General features: G+C 32.2%; 3 protein-coding genes across 3 annotated transcripts in view; 1 reads left to right on the top strand and 2 right to left on the bottom strand.

The window, feature by feature from the left end:
* Positions 1-6: 6 nt before the first annotated feature.
* Positions 7-3246, top strand: LOC101507901 (probable serine/threonine-protein kinase PBL7). The gene is made up of 6 exons (XM_073367686.1): positions 7-416; positions 692-936; positions 1527-1912; positions 2175-2307; positions 2447-2536; positions 2666-3246. The coding sequence occupies exons 1-6, from the start codon at positions 95-97 to the stop codon at positions 2810-2812; spliced, it is 1323 nt and encodes a 440-aa protein (XP_073223787.1). The 5' UTR covers positions 7-94; the 3' UTR covers positions 2813-3246.
* A 575-nt stretch (positions 3247-3821) lies between these two features.
* LOC101508212 (DNA excision repair protein ERCC-1) lies at positions 3822-8435 on the bottom strand. The gene is made up of 9 exons (XM_012714413.3): positions 7311-8435; positions 7082-7211; positions 6828-6931; positions 5897-5996; positions 5673-5749; positions 5349-5448; positions 5131-5202; positions 4972-5040; positions 3822-4832 (listed from the first exon to the last, which is right to left on the bottom strand). The coding sequence occupies exons 1-9, from the start codon at positions 7502-7504 to the stop codon at positions 4506-4508; spliced, it is 1173 nt and encodes a 390-aa protein (XP_012569867.1). The 5' UTR covers positions 7505-8435; the 3' UTR covers positions 3822-4505.
* Positions 8436-14096: 5661 nt separating this feature from the next.
* The window catches only part of LOC105851865 (E3 ubiquitin-protein ligase ATL6-like), a 1530-nt gene continuing 186 nt past the window's right edge, over positions 14097-15440 (bottom strand). Inside the window, exon 1 of the mRNA XM_073367815.1 lies at positions 14097-15440. This exon is cut by the window's right edge and continues 186 nt beyond it. Within this exon, the coding sequence (XP_073223916.1) occupies positions 14266-15390 (1125 nt within the window). The 5' untranslated portion in view covers positions 15391-15440 and the 3' untranslated portion in view covers positions 14097-14265.

Below are 15440 nucleotides of genomic sequence, written 5' to 3'. Positions count from 1 at the left end.
GTGCCTTCCCATATCTCATCCTTCTTTTTCATTTCAAAAACAGAAAGCCATTTAATTTACTTTTATCATTAGTTTTCTGTCTCTGTGGTCACCAATGGAAGTTAATGCTACCACCACTGTACCTGCAGGGCCACCTAGAAAGAACCATACTTTCATACACCATTATCATCACTTACATTCAGAAAAACATTATCATAGCCATGGCCATTTTTCCTTCAAAACCATTCTCATAGCCATCATATTTGTGGCCTTAATTATGCTAATATTTACCATTTTTATGGTTGTATGGTTGATCCGTCGTCAAAAATCTTCCAAAGAGAATGGGACTTCCAAAGATGACAGTGAGAGTAGAGTGCTTCATGACAAAACCAACAGGCTCATGGCTTCAACAATCATGTCATTTGATTCTAGCCCAGGTAACTATTGGATATTATCAATTAACTGCTAATTGGCCAAACAGATACTATATATGCAAATTTATGAGTTTCTATCTGAGTTTAAAGTGATTATGGAGATAGTCACAAGAATTTGTCTTTACAATATATAACATTAGCTATTTTCAATTTTAATTCAGCATGTGATGAAAGCTATATCATCAATACTATTAAAAAAAGAAACTTTTGTGGTAAATTAAATATTTGTCCTAGTAAAATTAGAGGAGTGAGGTTCTGAAACTAATAAACAATTGCAGATGTTAAAGGTGGGTGTCTTTATGGGGGAAACTTGAGCAGGACACCAACACCTAAATTTAGAGGAGTGCAAGTTTTCACGTATAGGGAGCTAGAAGTTGGTACGGATGGGTTCGATGAAGCAAATGTGATTGGTAATGAAGCAAATGGATTGATGTATAAAGGAATACTAAGTGATGGTACTTTGGCAGCAATTAAGTTGCTGCACAGTGAGGGTAAGCAAGGAGAGCGTGCTTTCAGAATAGAGGTAAGTGCGTCAGTGGACTTCATTTAATTTGATGATTTTAATATAATCTCTTTTTGTTTTTGTTGCTCAATTATTTAATATCTCTTGTTTGTTACCTGCTCTCTCTCAATGAATCCTTTACTTGATAACCACACCCCAGTTTGGTCAGAGAACATTGTTTTTGTCTTCTATTAAGCTGAAACTTCTATCTGTTGCCAAGAAAACAAAAAACAAAAGACAACAGTTTTTTCTCAATCAAATGACAACCTTACTAAACACCCTAGCTGCTATATTAGTTTAAGGCATCATGTTTGACTCGAGCAATGTATATAAATTATTCTAAAGTTTCTGTATCTAACATTTTTAAATGTTATCATATGAATTATATAGTAGCATTAAAGCAAAATGTTTCCCAGCAATATATTGTGTTAACTCTTGCACAGAATTCTCTGGCGTTTTCCAATAAAAATTGGGACCATGAGAATTGGAATGCAAAGCCTTTTTATTTTTACATTACATTAGTACATCCTACTCACCAGTTGCCAACTCATACTGTGAACTTTATTGAAATCTAGCACATGGTTGTCAAGACTAAATGACATTTATGGCAGGTCGATCTCCTTAGCCAATTGTGCTCTCCTTATTTGGTGGAGTTACTTGGCTATTGTGCTGACCAACACCACAGGTTATTGATTTTTGAATACATGCCCAATGGTACACTCCAACACCATCTTCATTCCCACAAGGATCAAACTCAACTATTGGATTGGTGGACCCGGATGAGGATAGCCCTTGATTGTGCTAGAGCCTTGGAGTTCCTGCATGAACATGCTATCTCACCCGTGATCCACAGAGACTTCAAGAGTTACAATGTTCTACTGGATCAGAATTTCCGTGCCAAGGTGTCAGATTTTGGTTTGGCTAAGATGGGATCAGAGAAGAAAAACGGTCAGGTTTCTACCCGTGTGCTGGGGACCACTGGATATCTAGCACCAGAGTGAGTAATATGAGTACCCCATTACATCTATATTCACCCACTACCAGTTCATTACTTATAATGTTAAACAAATAACCCATGCACATGGTCACGATCTTGTCCCTATCAACCAGGCTGTTATTTTTTAAATACTAGCTAGGCTTCTTTTATGATGTCACAAAGAAACCCTAGTAATTATTTATAAACAAAAAAAAAAAAAACATTAGCTTCATAATTTATTGCATAAATTAAATTTTTCCGTTGAAATTTGGGTATATTGTAGGTATGCCTCTACCGGTAAGCTTACTACAAAATCAGATGTTTACAGCTATGGCGTGGTTCTTCTCGAACTGCTAACGGGACGTGTACCAGTTGATATTAAGCGGCCTCCTGGAGAACATGTCCTTGTTTCTTGGGTTAGAAAACAGTACTCTTCAATATCTCCAGACCATTTTGTTTACAATCAAAGAAAAAAAATGTTGTGTTCCTTCATGACAGAATTGAGCTTGTAATACTCATATTTCATTTTGTAACATATTTGTTATTTTTCATCAGGCTCTTCCAAGGTTGACAAACCGAGAAAAAGTGGTGGAAATGGTTGATCCAGCTTTACACGGGCAGTATTCCAAGAAGGCTTTAATTCAGGTCAAACTTTATTTCGTTTAATCACTATTATTCTCTAATTCTCATCATTATGACTTAAAATGATTCGGACTGATAATATTTTTACCATCAACTAACCATTTTGCATTTTGCTTCTTGGAGGTTTTACAGGTAGCTGCCATCGCAGCTATGTGCATACAGCCAGAAGCTGATTACAGGCCACTCATGACAGATGTTGTACAATCATTGATACCAATTATGAGGAACCAGTCTCTTTCTAGTTCCCTAAGATTTCAGAAACAAATACCAAGTCATTAGGTGTGCATTATATTCGATGTTCTGTTTGAGAAGATTACAGGCAGCCTAGAAATAACTGAAATGGTGCTTGGACAGATATGTAGTGACAAAATTGCAATATCATACTTGATGGGACACCTTCGGATTGGATAGAACTGCAGAATTCCTTCACCTTTACTGAAAGGAGAAGAGAGGAGAGGAGAGAAAAAAGAGCAACACAGACGATTCAAATAAGCCTAAAAGAGCCAATAAGGACAATTATTTGCATTAGTTATAGATGCATTTAGTTCTAAATGTTTTATTATTTTATTTTAATATCCATATCAAATGTATCTTTCTAAGAATGGACTTGCTAAGATACATGGTACAAAACTTGGAGGAATGTGAAGTTTTTAATAATTAAGGAGAACATTTTGTCTGTATGATAATGAAATTAATATTCAATCATTTTAAGAGTTTTGTTTCCCAACAAATTTTTTGAATCCAGCATCTATCTGCATGAAACCAAACTCAATGACATACTTCAAATTAAACTGAATAACTTTTGGTCAATGAAAAATGACCTACATCATAAGGCTTCAACTTAAAGGTTGGAAGGTGACCAATTAAGCCTGGCTTCTTTCTATCTAGCTGTAGACAAAGAGCTAAATTGTAGGCTCAAGCATAAAGTGATATTGGACAACTATATTGAAAGCTACTTCACCTTTCTATAAAGATAAATACTAACATGCATATAAATTGATGTGAGGAATTTAATGGGATAATGCTGACCAGTTTGGACTTGTTATATTACCTCTGATGTCGAGGGATTCCCAAAAAGCATGCATGCCAACAGAAATCACTGCAGGTCATATCAGCAGACATTTCCATGATAAAAATATGCAAGAAAATGATATGAATCTTACCACATGAACAAGAACTCTGGCGGAGAATTGTTACCCACGGACTATTTGTAATGCAGAGAACCATGGGGAATGAAATGAAATTCATAGCAATTTGTTTGATATTTATTCGCGTAACATCCAAATCATGAACAGTAAACTTCTATAAGATAGATTACAAATTCCTCAGCGTGGGTAATACCACAGAATACATTTTTCATATAATTCTTTTGCCTGGTCAAATATTATGTAGTTATTATTACATTGTAACCTGTATAATATTATAACTTCCCAAACCCATACTGAAATTTACGTCTATTTAAGCACTTGTCCCCTTCTAAACCTGTACAACCCCAAATAGCCCTAGATATTACAGGGGCAGGGCAAGAGGAGTTTGATGGATAATATTGGTTCAGCAAATTGGCTAGAACTGATAGAAATAATCAAACAATGGAAACTATTATTGATGAAACTCTTCCCCTCAATTCTGAACCAATGTGATTTCGGAATCAAGGAGAAGAGGCAGACAGTGTGCAAAAGATGAGAGTATCTCTCAACCCAGGACTTTCGACTCGATAGGCTTTCCCTCCCAACTTCTCTCAACCAAAAAGTAAATCCAATCTTCAATATATTCTTAGTGTTATACACTATAAGCCCCCTTTTTTGCATTCCCATTCAGTTAAAGCTTTGTCCTAACCAACTAACTTCCGCTTCAGTTAGTACAGCTGTTTCCCTTATCATACTCCTCACAGAGAACCATGGCTTAAATGCATGGAGATTATCTTGCTCAAGGGAAAATTGTTAAACAACCACTGAGAATATCACCAGCAATTTTATGTTTCAGCATCTGATTCTACAATTGATTCTCCTTTCTCCTTCAATTTTGAAGTGATATTGCTCTTTCCAACTCTGTCAGAAAATTTGGCAAAAGCTTCAGAAAGGGCAGTTTTGACAGTTAAATCAGGTTCTTTCTTCCTACGTTTGCTCGCATTGTCTACACCCTTCTGCTTGTCTTCAAGAGAGGAGGAAGATTCAGCATTTTTCCTGAGAGATATATCTAAATTATCTGGCTTATTCTGGACAGAAGTCTCTAGAATGGCTTGCCGACTGGATTCCACGCGCTTGAACGGTTCATGAAAAGTGTCATACAAACGCTTGACCTGTTATCAGAAAGCGTACAAAATATTAAGAGTTCTTTTGGTCTATATCAATGGGCTGTGGCACCAAAATTAGGCAACCAAAGCCACAAAAATAATAACCATGACATGTCCTACTCCACTTTCATCATTGGTTATATACCTTGCGCTCTCCTATGCCAGGGCAACGAGCTAGGTCCTCCATAGATGCACCCATAATGTTAGATAGAGACTGAAAGGAAAAGAATCCAGCTTAATGAAAATCTTTCGCAAACAAAATCAATCAATATATGTGCCCATGGTAAAAAAACAAAATGCCTACCCCAAATGTGGTACCAAGGGTAACTACATCAGTCTTGTTAACATGTCGAACTGTCGTTAGGGCATGTGTTAGCTACAGTTGGAGTAAAATAGCATCAGTGCCTTTGATGATTATGCTTAGAATTTAACCAACTTAACAATTGCATCTTTAAAATTGTTTGTGAAAGTACTTAAATACATAATAAATTAATGTGTAGAAAAAATAAAACCCAAGCATACCCGCGATAGATAGTCTGTATCCATTTGGCCTTGAATAATATCTGCAGGTTTGTTTTCGTAGACTTTTATGGTCTCCAAGTAACGGCCGCACTCCTCCAAGCTATAACAACAATAGAATGGAATGACATAAAATAAAATCAATTGACTAGTAAGAGGAATCTTGCCTGATGGTACTGAAGACACTAAAATTCACACACATGCAGCAGTAATTTCAAGCTATTTTAAATGGTATAGAAAATAATAGCAGCACTCTCGTGCTCCTACAAGTTAAGGAACAAAAATGCACACAAGCAGTTATAGGGAGTGTCAATAAGTCAATCACACCTCCATCCACATACGAGGGTACAATCATGAAGCAAAGCTGTTTTTGTAACTTCAAGTAGAGGCTTCACTACATCCTCCTGCAATCAATAATAAGAAAGCACAGAAAATATCACTTTATTTATATAATATAACTGTTATAATTAAATTCCAAATTTCTAAATAAATCACAGAAAAAAGTAAACTAAAATGATATAGAAATTTGAGTATATAGCATGGAGCCTAACCACATCAACATGGCACAATACTAGACGAAGCTTGAAATTCTTCTGCAACTCCCTTATTCTGTAATATAAATAGTCTGGGTGAAGCAGATGGTACCGAAGACTGCATCAAATCATCCACATTCGTCAAGTTGATGCATAAAAAAAATTATACCAATCTAGCAGAGCAATGACAATTCACAACCTCTCAGAAATCCAACTAAATAACCACAAACAAGAGACAGGGAATGTAGAAAACAATAATATCTAGGATACTTATGATAAATCAGAAAGTTCCACTTAACATAGTTTATTCGCTTAATTGTGACACTTAATATTATGAATATTATTATGCAATTGTGAGATATCATTATCTATCATATCTAATGATACAATGTATACTACACCATAGCAATGGAGGCAGAGCATGAAGCAGGAGATCCACCAATTACTGGCAATTTTATATGAAGGTAATGTTTGGCGCACAAAAGAGAACAGAAAGGGATAGCTTTTTTCTATTTTGTTCTCTTCTGTTCCATTCATTTTAAGTGGGACCAGAATGTATTCCTTTGTTTTACCTTTTCTGATCTTGTTCTATTTTACTACTAATAAGTATTGCACATATGTCAAAACTTATATGTCCTGTTTTTCCCTTTTCTTATATGTCTACCAAATGCTATCAAAAATTTAAGCAGCCCAATATTTTTGTCAACCACATTTTAACTAATAAAACATGCTTGAATGCTTCAATAATAGAGAAAGTATTTGACTTAATCAAGTTATCTTTCTGCAGAAACTAACAAGAAATGGCACTAGATAATCAAGTTTTAATTTGTATTAACAATAATTACAGTACAAAACATTACATATATTCACTTTCAAGCTTAAACAACAAAAATAACAAGTAGAATTGTAGATACTAATAAATAACCTTTAGTCAAAATAAATAAATAACCTGAGATAGAGAGCACAGGAGCTTTGGCCAAGCAAGAAGTCACAAACAACATCAGCAAATGTCCATTTAACATTCCTAATATGTTTGAGCAAAGGGTTTCCCTTCTGATAAACCAAAAAATACGAAAATTAACTTTCAGACAAGTTCAGTATCAGAAAAACCCTGATAATTAATAAATTTCTGCTATCCCCTAAAATTATGAAATAAGAAGCAGCATATAAACATAATTAAATTATCATTTATATCGATTCGACCTGTCTGTTGCTCACAAGAATTGCATTGCGATTTTGAGTTTGTTGAGATGACGGCAATTTCGATGAAACTGCAGGAACAGTATTAGATGTCGAAGGTGTTGAAGATGAAGCTTCCGATTGACCAGTTTCCCTAATCAAAATTAAGTAATGATAAAAAGGATAAGAATAATGATGACGAATATGATTGAAAATATAATAGAAGCAGCAATGAAATGCGAAGTTCGAGTACTTTGGGAGTGAAGGAGGGGGAGAGTAGAACTCTGAGGATTTAACAAACGCAAAGGCTTCGGAAAAGGTTTGGGAAGGAATGAATAGAGACGGTGGAGTTGATTTCGCTTGCGAACTTTCAACGACTTCTTGATACGAAGGAATTCTTATCACAACGGAACTCTTTTTGTTTTGCTCTTCTCTTTCCTTCTCCATCTTAGTTCCCAGATCCACCTTCTATTCGCGCGAACTCGCAGGGTTTTGTTAGTTGGAGTTGTTTGCCAATTGCCATGAATGAATGAATGTGGTTCAAATGTGAAATGGGCTTATTGTGGCCTTAATATAGTTTGGGCCTTCTTGCAAGTAACGCAACTTAATGGGCTCATATCAGAAAATTGGACTTTGTACCCCACAATTAGACCTATACCCCCAAAATATAAAAATTCTAATTTTGTCCTTTTCATTTTCATTCAATCAAAAGTAAAAAACAAAAAAAAATTACTCTAAAATCTTATCCCTCACCAAAATTTCTGATAATTAAATTATTTCATCTAAAAATATGGTACACAAATTAAAGCTATCAAAAATTGTATTTTTACAATTTCTATAGTTGGTGTACCGAAAATTTCAAAGCTTGTGGCATAAATGGTGTACCGGAAATGTCAAGGCGTAAAATTTTCGGTAATATAATTTGTCTACTAGAAATTTCCTCCACAAAATTTTCGGTAGTTAATTTTATTCTACCGCAAATTCAAATTTCAAAAAAAAAAAATCTTGTATTGAAAATTTCAAGAACGAATGAAATTTCCGAGTTTCAACCGAAAATTTTAAATTTTCAGTAACTAAAAATATGGTACACAAATTAACACTATCAAAAATTGTATTTTTATAATTTCTATAATTGGTATACCAAAAATTTCAAGACTTGTGACATAAATGGTATACCGAAAATTTAAAGACGTAAAATTTCTGGTAATATGATTTGTCTACTAGAAACTTCTCCCACAAAATTTTTGATAGTTAATTTTATTTTACCGCACATTCAAATTTCAAAAAAAAAATTATTGTACTAAAAATTTCAAGAACGAATGAAATTTTCGAGAGTTTCATTTTTCAAAATTTTAAATTTCTGATAGCTATATTCCGGTTGAGAAATACTGAATTTTTAAATTTTTGGATGAGACTAACTCTCGGAAATTGAAATTTTCAATAATAAAAAATAACTACCATAAATTTCCCGATAAGAGAATTTCAGATAAAAAATTTACTTTTTTCATAAATTTCAGAATATTGGATAGGATCAAGTATCCAATTTTTTATTTATTTTTACTATATACTTAGGAGTATTTTAGTAAGTTAAGGGATAAATTGTTAAATGATATAGTATAAGTTCAATTTTGAAATACAAAATCCAACTTTCCTCGTCTCAATATCGTAGGCCGTGCAAAAAATTAAGACGATTTATTAAAGAAAATCTACAAATATTATTTTATCCTTTTTAATCATTAATAAAGTTTTTTTTTTTTATTTCATTTCTTCATTAACTAATTCGAAACTTTCGAAACCTTTAAAAAAAATTATTGTATCTATTGAAATTTTTGAAGTACAAGTGAAGTTTTTGAACTTTTTATTAAATTTCAAACCTTAAAATTGCATTTTTCAATTTCTTCAATAATTTTTCAAAAGTTTCATTTATATTGAAACTTACAAAATACTATTTTTCACATATTTTAAAAAAATTCTAGCATTTTGAAACATTTTAAACATATTTTTTAATTTTTGTAAACATATTTTTTAATTTTATACAAAAATTTCATTCATGTGAAAAGTTCCGAAATACAATTTTTAAAAAATTCAAAATTCTCGATGAACATAAAATATTTTGAAGATTTCAAAACTTTTGAAATATATATAGAAATTATTGATATGTTTATTTTATATTTATTGTTTTTGTGTTGCTAGCAAGGATGAGAAGTATAAATGGAGAAATCATTCAGACTATCACCTGCAGTATAGACAATGAAGACGAAAGAGTTCCACCTACGATGGAAAAATGTACGAGGCTAACCGTTCACTTCATCAACAACATCATAAACATGGTTTCAGATCTTAGGATATTTGCTAAGAATGTTCAGAAGCCTAAGTAGATTGGTCATCAGAAACATGAGCAAACGGACCATCACTACAACTAGATGGACCATGAGGCAGTAGAAGATGAAGAAGCGGAGAGGGCGAGGAAGCTAAAATATTCGAATATATTAAAAACATCTTATAAATTCCATTTTAAAAATTTCTAAATGTACGAAATTTTTGAACTTTCTAAAAATATTAACTTACTTTATATTTTGAAGTTTATGAATTCAATTAAATTTTTTATTAGCGTTTTTTATGACGGTTCAATGTAAATGTCAAAATTTTGTAGCATGGTTTTCATAAAATGTAATAAAAAAATTTAATTGTTTTGTTAAGTAGAATAATCTAGAGTGTCCTAATTAAATTACAAAAATAAATAATTTTAAAAATTTAAATTTTTATAAATTTTTATTTTAATTTTATAGATATTACTGATATAAATTTTATGTGTCATATGATATATTATTTAAGAAACATCACATTATTTTTTTAATACAAATATTTAAAAAAAGGTGCAAATCTTTTGGAGAATTTGTTTCGTGGTTGAGAAATTTATTCTCCAAAATAATTTTTTATGATGGAAAACTAATTCTCATGTATTTTCTATATAAAAAAAATGTTTAATTTGTATGATTGAAAATATTTGAATGAAATGGATAGATAAGTAGTTATGCGAAGTTACACCAATTCTACTTTCACCTTCATAGCAACTTTTAATTGTCATTTCCTTTTAAGGAGAAAAAAATTGAAGTTTGAAAAATTATGAGAAGTTATTCAATTTGTTAGAACCTTTAAATCCAAAAATAAATTTTTCAAATTCCATAATAGCAAATATAAGTATACTAATTTCTCTCTCGAAAATGTAATTCTTATATTTAAAATATAAGTCATTTGAATTTTAAAATAAAAAAGTTAAATTTCAAAATTAATAAAAATAAATGTAATAAAACTGTAATTAAAATTTATATTTTATTAATATTTAATCCTCAATTCTTACGATAAATAATTAAATTTTTAATTATACAATACTTTACATTGATTAAGAAGTAACGTATCTGATCAGCTGATGCCTTGTTCAACAAGCCTATTCTTTCCCATCCCAATTTCGCTGTCAAATATCTTGAAAATATTATAAGCAGACAACAAAGCCATAATATATATTAATTGGTTGGTACCCAATGAAAGATACCCGAAATAAGGACAACTGCAACAGGTGGATGGCTGAATGGCCACAATTAATAATTGAATTAGGAATCTATGTGCCGTGTATAAATTTCAAATGCACATCAAATCACTCATGGATTTAGACATGTGCAAATAAATAAATAAAACTGCCCAAACCAAATTTAAAACTAAACTATACACTTAAATGGATTTGTGTAATTTAAAAAGGGTCCTGTCTTGTATTATTGAAGAGTAATACCCGTGGAAGAAAAAAAAAAGGAAAGTGGTTGGAAACTTTGAACTAAAAGGACTTCTAGACGGCTCGCATCATTTTAGAAAACAAATTAATTAGGTTAATTACTTAAAAGGAAACATCACCCTTTACCAGGCCAATTAATTAACATATCTTAAATATTAAAATGAATGAATATGTAAGCTTCCTTTGCAGAACAAAAAAGAAAAATGAATGAATATAGTAATGCTTATTTCTGTTAGAATTGGTCTCCCTCCCAATATCTACCGAGGAATTGAGAGGCTTTAAAGTCCGTTTTGACTTGCATTGTCTCACTTGGAATTGGGACTTTTAACAACATTTGTTCAATGTTTATCTAATTAGGTAGCGGCCCCGGAGCTAAAGAAAATTGATAAATTGGTAACGAGATGATTCACTTTTAAAGTTTTAGATTCAACTACCTAATATAATATGATAGTTTTTTTAATAGATCATATGTAAGTACATCTATTAGTATTCTTTGAATTTTGAGTTGTCCATGTAAATTTTTAGATATATGTTTTATCGAGATACATTTGTAGTCCATTTATTTCTAAAATGAAATTTTTATTTCTATTAATTAATTTTTAAGATTTTTTCAGTCTCTCCTATTTTTTATGATGTGATATTTTTATTAATGGTATGATACTTATATGACATTTGTAAATTTTGTTATGTCAATATTATTGTAATTATTTTTATTTATATATTACAATATTAAAAATAAATTTATTTTATTTATATATTAAAATATTTAAATAAAATGTTTATAATTTTATTTCAATAAACTTTTTTAATAATTTAAAATTTAAAATATTTTATAACAATATTGTATTTATTTTATTTTTAATATTTGAATTTATTAAATTTTGAATATTCATTTTATTTATGCATTGAAATATTAAAAATGAATATTTCAAATATTTTAAATTTTATTTTTATCCAACAATAATTTAAAATATTTTGATAAAAATATTTAATTTTAATATTTAAATACATTTATTTTAATATATAAATAAAATAAATAACACAATTAATTACAACAATAACAATAATATTATAAAAAATATCTTATCAAATTTATAAATGACATGTAAATGCCGTATCACTAATGAGAGAGCCACATAATCATAAATATTGAAGATAAAACAATCAAAATTAATTAATATAAACAAAACATTAATTTTAAAAATAAAGAAAATAAAAATTTACTTTTTGATAAAATAATGAATAGGAAATACATTTAAATTTAAAAATAAATAGGTGAACCGGACTAGTTCGGACCAAATATTTAGGAAGCTTCAAGTAGAATAAATTAAAAGCAGCATTATCTTGATGTGATAGCCAATAATGATGAGTATTAGGCTCTTGGCCATACTATTCTAGTAACATAATTAGTTTGAGAAATTGGGTCAATATCTTTAAATTCTGTTCAAATTTGAGACGGGAAATGAAAATTTTATATTAGTTTCTCTACATGACCGTCAACATAATCTGCTGCATAAATTCTAGATTGCGTTAGCTGTGACGTGACTAGAAATATAGTAGTGACTAATAAGTAATAAATGACGCAAACTTGCCAAAACATATGGAATACATAAATTAAATTTTTATTTTTCTATACAATTTCTCTATGCAGAAACTTGAATTTATTTCACTTGTTTAAGATATTTAAACCATTTACCACTAAACCATCATGTTTTATAAGATGCCAAAATTATATAGAAGGATGAAAGCATCACATTTTCTTTTATCAAGAAAAAATAAAAGACAAAACCAAAATGACCACAACCTCGAGCAATTTCAAGAGTATCTATTAGAAGGATATAATACAATTGAAATTAATCCACACATTCAATTTCTTGACGAAGAGTATGATAAAAAGAAACAAATCAATCTTGACAATTGATATGAGATATCTCACTAATCAATTAAGCATACGAATGAAAAGGTTGAACATCCAATATGATTAAATCAAGGGTCGTCATTAAAATCAAATTCAAGAATAACATTCATGTAACTAATCTCATAAGCTGTACATAAATCATGGGGAATGACATAAAACTCTGCTGCCTAACAAACATAGTAATGCCACAAAAAATTGGAGGAACCTCTAGGGTTGGCAATATAATTCGCACCTGCAGATATTAATTCAAATTCGTTTAATTTAGACGGAGAAAATCCGTTTTGATTGAGTGTAGGTGCGGGTATACAGATTTTCCTTGAAATTAAATTTTGTTGGCGGGAATGGGTTTGAGGATGATAATATCCACCCCGCACCTACACTCGAACTCGTCCCGCAAGTAATATTATAATAATTTTTTATATATTTACGTATTAAATCTACTTAATATTTTTTTAAATATTAAAAATTATAATCTTACATCTATAGAAAATATTTTTATTTTATTTTATTATTATCTAATAATAATTATTTTATTATATTAATTATAATAGATATGATTTTTAATTTATAATTTCATATATATAAATGGGTACGGGTATGGGCGGAGAAACCCGAATACCGTTGTGAGCGAGGATAAGGGATTAAATTTCCCACCCGCTATAACACAAGTGTGGGTGCAGGTTTTTCCCGATTAATTGGGTGCAGAGGTGGATGAGGCAAAATCCGCTTCCGCTCCGCCCCATTACCATACCTAAAGGCCTCCAAATCTTGACATCTCTAGATTAGATAGGAAACTACCATCTACATTGACTTTGATGATACTCTCCGAAGGTGGAGACCATGTAAGCTATCGACTAGGTTTATAAATGGCATCCTTGAAATGGAGATTCAATGAAGATAAAATATATGACTAAGACACATCCAATTCAATTTATCCTTCATATTAAAAACCTTACCATTACAAACTTTTCAAATAATCTAAGAACACAGTACCATTAGGAGTGAGAGCCTGATGTTTGAACCAAGAAGAAAAATCACATAGTACCATTAGGAGTAAGAGCCTGATGTTTGAACCAAGAAGAAAAATCAAGTGAATTGAAAATCACGTATTTGTTGAACAACAAAATATATAAAATCGCCATAGAGTTCAAACTATCTTTAAAAGTGAGACAAAGACTCATGACTATCTCCACATCTCTAAAAGTGCGAAGCAAAGATTCATTGCATAACACATGAATTTTTGTTTGTTTTAGATTGAATGTTCACTACGCTATTTAAAAAAAAAAATAAATAATAAACTCATTCTATTTTTTCTTTTAACAAATACTATCAAATAAATAATGATTATGAATTTTTTTTAAGGGAATAGTGACCATGACTAGAAAATAATGTGCTGCATTATACACATTTTACATATTTTACACTAAAACCTAACTCGTGATTAAAAAAAATTAAAGAAATAAATACATTAAATAGTGAAGTGGGAATGATCAAAACAGGCGATTAAACTGGAGGACGTGGTGAGTCCACAGCCGCCGCCGCTGCTGTTGAACTAGAGGTACCTTCACCAGCGCTATTAGCTACCCTCGGTGACCTAATCGAAGATGCTCTAACAAGAAAAGGAGGCGCCATCGTGAAAACCCACCGGTCTGATTTAAAACCCCGATCCAACCACCTCACAGATTTCCCTCTACTACTTCCCTCCCCACCACCGGTTCGATATCCCCGCCGAGAACTAGTTTCTCTTGGCAGCACAACCAAGCTTCTAGCCCGATGCAATTCCGGGTTTTGTAGTATTTGCTTCCTCACATTCATTGGTAGCCTCAAAGTGAAACGTTCAGTGTTCTCACCTGGTTGGACCAACGAATGACCGGTCGAGTGAGACCGAGGGAACCAACGAGGCCGACCGGACCGCGAACCTCTCGTCCGGTTCCGGTTAAGCGTTTGGTTTAATGACAACACTTCCGGTTCAGCTGACTCTTTTAAAGCAGTTTCGGTGTTTTGATTTTCAGGAAGAGTTTCAACGGCGTCGTTTTGAGCTTCTATGTCTTCTTGTTCTGTATTCAACAAAGGAATCCCGTGAACCGATTCGCCAGGTTGCGGAACCAAGTTGGCTCGGCAAACGGGGCAAGTGGTATGTGAACTTAGCCACTCGTCAATACACTCAGGGTGAAACACGTGGTCACACTTTGGAATTAAACGCAGCGTTTCGGTCTCTTCGAATTCGTTTAAACACACGGCGCATTCTAGTGCACCTTTACCAATTTTGTGAATCTTAACCACAGAATATTCGAATGTTGGAAAAGTCTCGATTACCGAGGGGTCGAGGCCACGCGCCCCACGGCGAGAGCGTCCGGTAACTCCGGCGATGTTGCGGATGCTGTTGGAAGGTGAATCGGCGCATTGACGGATGTAGATGGAGAAGAAACCCATGAGAAAAAGAGCGGCGATCAGAATTACGATTATTATAGCCATGGAGGGGCTTACACGGTTGTAATAGCTATCGTTTGGGTTGTCGTTGGAGGTTTGAGCTCCGGCGAGGGGGACGCCGGAGAAAAAAAGGAAAGTGAAGAAAAAACAGAGGAGGGTAGTTCTGTCATTTTGATTGAAGCGATGAGTGTTATCCATTGTTTGTGAAATTGAGGAGAGTAGTTAGTGAACTCTCTCTGTTAAGGGAA

Source organism: Cicer arietinum, chromosome 4 (genome assembly GCF_000331145.2).
Source record: "Cicer arietinum cultivar CDC Frontier isolate Library 1 chromosome 4, Cicar.CDCFrontier_v2.0, whole genome shotgun sequence".
In the NCBI taxonomy this organism is placed as follows: domain Eukaryota; kingdom Viridiplantae; phylum Streptophyta; class Magnoliopsida; order Fabales; family Fabaceae; genus Cicer; species Cicer arietinum.
The sequence above is the reverse complement of the archived record's forward strand: the minus strand, read 5'-3'. Positions and strand labels throughout refer to the sequence as shown.